The following is a 9354-nucleotide window of genomic DNA, read 5'->3' on the forward strand; positions in this document are numbered from 1 at the left end:
TGGGATGATGCTTTATCAACAAGTTTCATTGAAGAATTCTCGTACAAAGTTATTGCACGTCTCGACGCTGTCGTATCGAACGCGTTTATGCATCTGTCAGTGTACATGGTATGTGGTATGTGTATGTATCGCGCGCATCAACTATTCACAGCGTATTCTTTATATTCAAAACAGTCCTCCTCAAAATGCAAACTTCATTTTGTACCGTTTTCATCCAAATATCTTTGAACTCGCGAGTCGCGAGATTCTCGAGATAAACGACGACGTGATGGAAGGCGCATCCGACGTGTTCTGTCGCGCGATCACGTCTGAAAGAAAAACGGCAATATAAAGAATTCCAACGATGTTCCGCAGATTCTGGTGAGATCGGTCGCTAAGACGAGAAGCAGCGATTACCGTAGGCCAGCGAGTAATCCTTCCTCTTGCAGAAGAAGTTTGTCAACGCGACGCGTAATTCTCGGTTGAATGCGAAATAAATCCACGGATTGACGCAGCTCGTGAGGCTATTTAGCAGACAGAGAATGGTGAAGGCAGCTCCTGCAAATTGTACCGCGTTAGAAATAGAAAGCCGCGGGGCGAGGATTCACCGATAATTCGTGATCTTCCGGATTCGATTGAAAAATAAACTAAGAAACACAATCACCTGTCAGCAACGTAATAGACAGTTCATATTTCAGTGACAGTGTTTTCAGCGACGAAGTTATTATTATTGCAATCACCGACATTTCTCCGACTTACTTCCGCGACTATTTCCTTATTATGACGTCAGCGGTTCTGCTGACGTTCTTATGAGGTATTTACCGGTGAGAAACGGCGATATCGCGGCTCTAGGGTCCCACGTCGCCCAGAGCTGGCATCCGATGAAGGGAATGCTGGTGACGATGTACAGAGTGACCACGACGATCGTCTGTTTCACGGTGTTGATCAGCGCCTTGGAGATGAAGGGGTCGCGATTGCGCTGCGAAAAACTGGCTTTCTTGAAATCGACCACTCCCGATATCTTACTGCTCGCCCATATCGAGATGCATATTCTCATGTAGGTATACGCCAGCACGATGAAAGGCAGTAAGAACTGTGTCACGCTGTACCTGCGATTAAATTCGCACTTACATCGTCGCGCTTGAAAACTCAGCCGCATGTATTCGATACGACATTAGATGTATTACCAGGTGATGTAAGCCCTTTCGCCGTACTTCAAGTGAAACGTAGCCCAACATTCCCAAACGTTCGGCGATATTTCCTGATACGAGAATATGAAGATCTGCAATTTGTTCATAATCTCTTTAATCGCTTGCGCTCTTAAGATAATTTTGACAATTAAGCGTTAGAAAATGTCAGGAAAAACTCACGAAGCGATTCCTTCTCTGTTAATGTATTTATAAGTCTTTGTGCAATTATTATCGTTCATAAAAATGAAAAAGTGACGTCGAGACCTTATCGGCGCTTCTACTGTCTACACGACAGGATAGGAATTAATATTTCAAGTAAATCGATCTGGCTGGCTTCTTTCGCTACTCGTGAGAGAGCAAAGCAAGAGGCCAAGTATAAATAAGACACGCGTATATTCTTCTCTACCTCTCTTTATTTTATGAAGAGAAAGAGAGAGAGAGAGAGAAGGAGACGTGAATGTAAAATTGTCAACGAACCTGCGGCACACAAAGCACAACGGCGAGCGTCCACGCGGCGTACACCATCATTTTCGATCTCCTGGACGTGACGTTGCAGTAACTGAAGGGATGGCAAATGGCGTAATACCTGTCCATCGCGGTTACCGTCAGGATGTAGGAACTGAGATACAGGCCGAACGGCTGGCCGAATTTGATCAGTTTGCAAAGCACCGCTCCGCCCTGAAATCTGACGTCGCTTTCTGTCATGTTTGTTCTGTTGTCGGCTTGTGCACGTCGTGCGCTATTCTTCGGCAAGAGCTGCTCTCGCGATGGCTCAGACACAGACATAGTGAGAAATATCATACGTGATTGCGTCTCAGTGATCGCGTAACCTCACCGACGTTCGCCTCAACTTCTACTTCTTCGAGGAGGATTCTCGTTTCTCAAACATTAGCACCGTCAGGTCAGGTTATAAATACAGGAAATTTGTATTTCCCTTATCTCGTCGCGACGCATTTTGCCGAATGAAATGTAATTATCTCGAGGATGAAATCCGTTCGCTCACTTATCGGTTAGGATGTTTGTCAACGCGCCGTGACGGAGAACGTCCGGGTGCATTTTCCGCCGCGCCGTTCTTGCCGCTTGGGCACAAGTTCACGTATCGGTCACAACGAAGACCTCATTAAAAAGGCATGATGTTGGTCGTAACGGAGCAGCTTACCTGAACGTTATGTCCCAGGCGAGCTGCGGCAGAACGTCCAACAGACCAGTCAACAGGTCGGCGATGCTTAAGTGCAGGATGAAGAAGTACATCCTGGTGAACTTGTGTCGCTGGTAACGTCTCCGGACGTAGAGGGCGAACAGGACTAGGGCGTTTCCAATGAGGGTGATGAGAAATATACTGGTCAGCACCGCGATTTCCCACTTGGCGAGATACTCGTCCCTCGCGTCCACCGACGTCTTCTGCTCCGATGGCGGCAGCGACAATGACGACGAGTTCAAATCGTACGACATACCTCTTCAAGAATCCACGCAATTCTTCGTCCCTTGAACCTTCTCATCCGAGCGGCTATTCGGACCCCGAGAAACAAAAACGGAAAAAGGGCAAAACGTCGTGCCAATTTCTACGCTGTGTCTACGAACGTGCGACGTGAAGCTCGTTGCGCACCGTCGCTTGAATATTCATCACGGACTTCCGGCGCGGCGGTGCCGTAACAACAACGTTGGTTCCAACATAACACAACGCGGAATACTTGTTCTGAAAATATTGTCGACCATCGTAGCGCGTGCCGATCAGATGATTAAACATGGATTCGATGTCACTCTACCGAGACGGACCTTCCCATGTCTGTCTGTTTCGCTGCTAAGATCTCACTGCTCGAGATATATGTGATCGTCGCCGATCGTTGGAAAAATTTGCGCAATTTCCTCACCACTACCATTCGCTGAACGAGCCGATATCGTCGATACGTCGCATTACAATATCGTTGCGCTGCACATTGTACTCTATACTGTTGGACAACATCGCACTTCACCTCTAGTCGAGTCGAGTCGAGTCGAGTCGAGTTACAGCGACGATTCTGCGGGGAGAGAGGTTCAGGGTCAAATTAGCGACTCCGATTATCGAGACAGGGAAAAAAGCGGGATAGACACGTATAATAATGAAGAAATAATGAGGTGGTTGTTCAGAAGCTGATATCAGAAAATGATATCAGGAGCTCGCTGCTATGTAAATCTCTCCTAGGAGAACGACGTTATGATATTTTCAAGTGAAACTTTCTGTGCGTATGCGCAGAAGAATCTTTGAATGCTAAGTGTAAAAATATATAACCCGACGTGTAAAAGCGGAAAAAACGAATTTGTTCAAAAGTTATCGAAATATGGACTGCAGTGCGTCGAAAGAAACTGCATTTTTTTGCTCGCTTTTTTTCCATCGAATTGAGAAACGTTCGCTCACTCGCGCGCGCCCGTAACTTCGTTTTATAGGGCCAACAGTGCAAACAGGCATTAGACGCGAGGATTTCCTGAAAAAATGAAGAAGAAAAAGCCAAAAAAGACAAAGAATCAGTTATTTCTCGTGCATAAATCTATAAAATCGGATCTGTTTTCCCATTCGCTGCACGCTTTCGAAGATTTCCATATATTGAGTCTCGCGCGTGTACGTCGTAGTCAAGCTGCAATTTTATGCATTTCCGCGTAATTGTCGTAGCAAATATTCCTGCGAACGATTTCTTTCGTTTTATAGCGATCTGTCGCTCTCTAATGATCCCCGCGGTATCGATTATCGCAGCAAATGTCGATACTACCCCTTGGCATTCTAATCTCACGCTAATCTCACGGTGTATTCTCCAGGTATCTCCCCCCCCCTCCCCCTCCTGGCGATTATTTATGACAGTATCGAACGACGTGCGAGAGGCGATAAACGTTTTTACAGCGTGCTATTTATCGAATATATCCTCTAGCATATTCGTCGAGGTCTCCGCCGGTTCTCCGTAGGCAAAAAGCGGCTTCCTATGGCGCGCGAGGAACGATATATGTATAATCTTGCTAATGCACTTTTGACCCGCGGCAAAAGTGAGACTTTTTACCGGCTTTTTCATCGAGTGTAAATTAAGGTTATTTATGAGTTCGTGCACTTCGGTCGATAACAGAAGACGAGCGAGTTCGATTTTTGCGCTTGCCGAGCAGCGGGCGTCGTCATCGTCGACGGCGACGGTGGCGCAAACGAGCGAGCGAGTTCGAGCGGCATCGTTCGAAAAACAATGATTACATCATGCCTCCGCGTGAATGACTCGGATAAAACACGCGAGAGACTTTTTTTGCGAGAAATCTATTATCGCTCTTTAAGGAAGAATCTATCGTTATTTTCAATTACGCAACCAATAAGACGCGCCGTGTTAGCGCGTGTCGAGCTGCAAAATAGATGCCTTTTTTCAAGCCGAAGGAAGTTTAATTTCTGGCTTAATCGCAGAGTTATGCCCGCGTGGATGTATGTACGCTCGCATGAATATGGATTTATCCAGTTTCATCCGTGATTTACATTTGTTTTGTTCTACGTAGCGGAGAGTGGGAAAGCGGGAATAGGAGAGAGGAGGATGTAACATAACAGGTATCAGCGTTACATCGCATTTTTCGTCGTATAACGGTAAACGGTGCTTTTTAATTCAGCTCAGTGAGAACCGAGCCAGTGAATGCGAGCATGACTCGATGATTGACTCGCGGCTATGTAACTGTAACGTATAATTAATTAGCGAAATGCAATCTTGATGTAAATGCGTTCACGTGCCAGTTAATGATCGAGCGACAACGTCGAGCGAACTGGGCGTGATCGCGACAGCTTCGCTAACGTTTGTTTGATCAAGGTGTACTCGGTTCGTTTATTATGCGCCGTGTGGCATTGAATTGTTAAACAGTCCAATTAAATAGGCGTGTATGACCCGCATTCACGGGTCACGAAGACGCGTGAACTGAAAGATCCAGGTTTGCGTGGCGTAATTATGACGACTTCCTCTCCATATTTATGCATATACAAAGTGAGAGAGAGAGAGAGAGAGAGAGAGAGAGAGAGAGAGAGAGAGAGAGAGAGAGAGAGAGAGAGAGAGAGAGAGAGAGAGAGAGAGAGAGAGAGAGAGAGAGAGGAAAGGAGAAAGGAAGCATACACGCGTTTGAAGTTCGGATTCGCGAACGAGTGCCGTTTCCTCCGAGTGAAATGAATTTACAGACGAAAATGGAAAATGTCTCTCGCGCGGAGCGGTAAACCCCGTCAGAATAGATTGTTTTCGTTCGCATTAACACATCGAACAACAGCGTATCGAGGTAACAGCCCTCTCTCTCCTTTTTCCCCTTTCTTCTTTTCTTTTTCTCCTTTTTTGGGAGGGGAGATCGTATCACTTCGCGAATGGAAGGGTTGCGCGCGAGTGCTTCCTCCCTTTTTCTGTTTCCCTTTCTCCCTTTTTTATTTTCACTTACAACCATAAGTACTCACACCGATGTTTTCCAGCCTTTTCCCGCGTTCCCGTCTTTTTGCATCATTTAACCGCACATCTCTGCCTGCACGCGCGGTTGCTATTAGTTGGGATAAAAAAAAGTCGGGTCTGCGGCCCGCTTAGAAATTTGCTCGTGCTCCACTAAGTTTTCCGTCTCTCCTGCTTGGCGCGTTCTCGCGGAAATGCACACGGCGTGACCTCTGTGCTGCGGAAAGCGGTCGGGCATCGCCCGCGTTGGGAAAATCAACGCTTTACATCATCGTCGCTGATGAGGTGCATTATGGCGCAATCCCCATTTCGACGGGTGTCGCGCGTAATTGACTTTGGAGATGGAGAGGGAGGAGCGAGGAGGGTTGCAATCGATGCCGTTCGACTCTCATAATTTACCCCGTATCGTCGATGCGTTATTTCCCCCTCTTTCCTCCACCTGGTTCTTCATCCCGATGGTGAATGATAGTGAGCGGTACTCGGGGGTTGCAATATCTTTGCGTTTTCCTTCCGTCGTTCCTCCGGCGCGGTGCGGCGCCTCGTGCCGGTCTTCTCACCGAGTAAAGACGTTTATCATTGTCGACGTTGCTCGTCGGCGTCGTCTCTCGGTTATTACGGCTTATGAGCCTGTCCTGGGAGGCTACCGCGCCACCGCGCCGGTCGATATAAAGGGAGAAAGTGATGACCTCGACGGGCGCTGGAAAAGCTTCATAAAGTAAATTACTATGTGCCGCACGTACATCTTATGAGGATTAAGGAGGGAACGTATCGGGGACACCCCGTCGTCGTCATCGTCATCTCCTCCGTTGTCGGCGGACTTTGGCTCCTCCTTTTTATTCCCCACGTTACCGTGGCCGATATGGCTGAAAATCACGCTGTTGCTGTTGCCTGCGCCCGCAGCCGTTGCAACTTTCTCTCCCGCCGTGGGGGGTGGTTGTCGGGCGCCGCCGCCGTCGCTGCCGTCTTCAATAAAAAAGGCAAACCGACGGGGGGATTCGTATAGACTACAACGTCGAGCGTATAATAAGTTTCGGCGTCGAGCTTCATTGGACTCCTTTCTTCTCGCGGGAGACGCTTATCGCGCGTCTGCTCTTCCCCACAACTTCCTCGTGCATTTGCTCTACGCCTGTGCGTTACGCGAAGAAGCGAGGGTATCTCCGGTGCGAATAAATTTTGCGAGCGCCTCACGGATCGATTTTCGTTATTTCGTTATTTCTCTGTCTCTGCAGTCTGAAATTAGCGACCAAAATTGCTAAATCGCTAACTCCCCAGCGGCGCGATTCTTTAACTCGTTATTGGAGTTAACGACACTTTCGTTATCGTTGCGCAGCTTTTCTACGGTATACAAAAGCTGCGCAACGATAACGAAAGTGTCGTTAACTCCAATAACGAGTTAAAGAATCCCACCACAGCAACAGATTGTTAAAAATAGCGACGTCACACTCGTCGGAACACGAATTTGCACGCGTTCTCGGATCACCTCGACAAATGTTCCGCTGTTCCGTCTGCTACTTCCACGTGTAACACGGTGCGATGAGCAGATCGCGCGATTTTCACGAGGTTTTCATAAGAGATCGCGGCTTCCATAAGCTTTTCAGAAGATATAATTAATCGCAAATACGGAAAGGGGCTCCGTACGAATAACGGGAATAAGAGCGGCGGCGCGACGGAGGAACTAAAGACAATGATAAATATTGACGGATAAAAGAAGAGAGAGAGACCTGAGGCGGGAGAGCGGAGAGCTCTCGCGACGGTGTGTGCAGTTAATATTAAAACTAGACTTTCCTCTCTCTTGCGCTCCCGCTCTTCCCGCCCGTCTCTCGGAGGCTGCCGGGCGCGTTCTCCTCTCGTATTCTCCCCATTGAACTTGCGCACTCAATACTCGCGAGTGATTTCCTCGTGAAACTTTTAATTACGGCCACCGGAATTAATATCTGCGCGACGAAGGCAGTCCGTGCAAAATGATAGTCAAACGTATTACAAAGACGACCGTATTCTCTTGTGTCGTCGTCGTCGTCGTCGTCGTCGTCTTATCGATCGCTTAAAATCGAGAGCGGCAGATTTCTCGCGAATCTACGCGAAAAATATACATCGGAGATATCTTCTCCGCTGTATCGGCTGTAATTGTTTTAAGGTCTCACTAAACTCCGAAGTATCTTCGGAGCGACTAATTTACTTAACTCGAGAAGCGGCGCCGTAAAACTTGTACGTCGATATTAACCGCAAATTGTTTAATAAAACTCCGTCCGATAAAACGGTGCTTGCCGCTTTCGCTTGACCCTTTCGTGCCCGCCGTCGGAAGCTCGAAGGGAGCACTTCCCGCACTTAACGCACGCTTCCTCGCACCTGTTTCGCGACATTTATGATCGTGTGTAAACGACGTCGTGTTACGTAGACTTTTTCACGAAACGCTTCTCTGCATCTCGTCCCATGGGTCCTGATTTCAGACTTCGACTTCGGTAAGAAGTTAGTAGCGGCGGGGAGGAGGGGGGAGGGGGGAGGAGAGGAAGGTACGGTCGGCATTTTCATTTTATACCGTTTCCGTAAATGATGCACGGTGCGCTGCGTAACTCGCGAGTTTCCGCGAGCGCCCACGTCGACGAAGTTTCGAAGAAACCGGACTGCCGATGAAGTCTACTACTACGAGGATAAATCGATCGGCGATGTTGAAAATGTGTTTCACGGTTTTAGCGAGGCCGAGGCCGAGGCCGAGGCCGAAGCCGAGGGCAATGGCGAGGCGACGCGGGTGTAAACTCGCGAGCACCGTTATCGTGATTTCATGGAGTTACGGCGCGAGGCGTGGCTAATTACGTAACTCGGTGAATTTAATAATTTAAACGAGATTCAATAGGACCAGTCGGCGCAATAATAAGCATCGCCGCCGCCACCGCGTCGTCGTCGCTTGTAGCTCAGTCGCGTTTCGCGTTTCTCTTGATGACGGGCCCGTGTGCACCCACACGCGAGCCCAACTAAATTGGCCGGAGTTACCGCGAGTTTCACGCCGGCGTGTAAAGCAGCTCGGAAGGAAAATTAAAGAGGATACGACCACGCGACCATGCTCCGCCACCGAGCGACGCGCAAGAAGAGGACGGAGGAAGAAGAAAACGCGCCTGGCTGTAATTTCGCGCTTCGTAAGCGCTCTCTCGCTACTAGACGGACCACGACGGGCGACGTGCTTGCACGACGGCGTCGGATTCGCCGCTCGGCAAAAACTGATTTAGTAACCGAGGTTTAATTGTCTGTCTTCGAAGGGCTAATAGTTCTCCCTCGCGCCGGCTTAATTAGATAACGAGGAAATTAATTGTAAATCCTTGCACAATGCTATTTCTCCTCTTGTCGCGTTTATCGCGTTACGGGGGAATTACGCGGGCAAATTAAAATGGAGAAATTGCAGCTCAAAACTCGCTGCGAGCGCGTGCACGGGACGGGAAAATCAACCTTGTGCGTCGGTTCCTCCGTTGCTCGTCACATTCTCGCGATATGATTGTATGATTCGGTTCGCCGAATATTTTAATCATTTTTAATCCAAACTCGCGCAGGGAGTCTGAAAATTAAGATGGACCGAAAGGGCGGAAGAAAGAGAGAGAGAGAGAGAGAGAGAGAGAGAGGGAGAGAGAAAGAGAAAGAGAGAAATGGAGTCTCGAGTGTGCGAAACGACTTTAATCAGCGCAGTTCATCCGGGATTTTCCACGGGATATTTCTTGGAAGTTCTTGCCGAATCGAGTTTTCCAAATGTTTACGCAATGCCGAGGCAAACGCGACGCGATGCGACG

The 9354-nt window shown here is 48.4% G+C and overlaps 1 protein-coding gene across 1 annotated transcript; it reads right to left on the bottom strand.

The window, feature by feature from the left end:
• Positions 1–8: 8 nt before the first annotated feature.
• On the bottom strand, positions 9–4487 carry LOC105190611 (vasopressin V1a receptor). The gene is made up of 6 exons (XM_011153432.3): positions 2329–4487; positions 1647–1854; positions 1167–1261; positions 802–1088; positions 397–537; positions 9–308 (listed from the first exon to the last, which is right to left on the bottom strand). Exons 1-6 carry the CDS (start codon positions 2619–2621, stop codon positions 211–213), a joined length of 1122 nt encoding a protein of 373 aa, XP_011151734.1. The 5' UTR covers positions 2622–4487; the 3' UTR covers positions 9–210.
• Between the last annotated feature and the right edge of the window lie 4867 nt (positions 4488–9354).

The sequence above is a fragment of the Harpegnathos saltator genome, unplaced genomic scaffold (genome assembly GCF_003227715.2).
Source record: "Harpegnathos saltator strain DR-91 unplaced genomic scaffold, Hsal_v8.6 scaffold225, whole genome shotgun sequence".
NCBI lineage: Eukaryota > Metazoa > Arthropoda > Insecta > Hymenoptera > Formicidae > Harpegnathos > Harpegnathos saltator.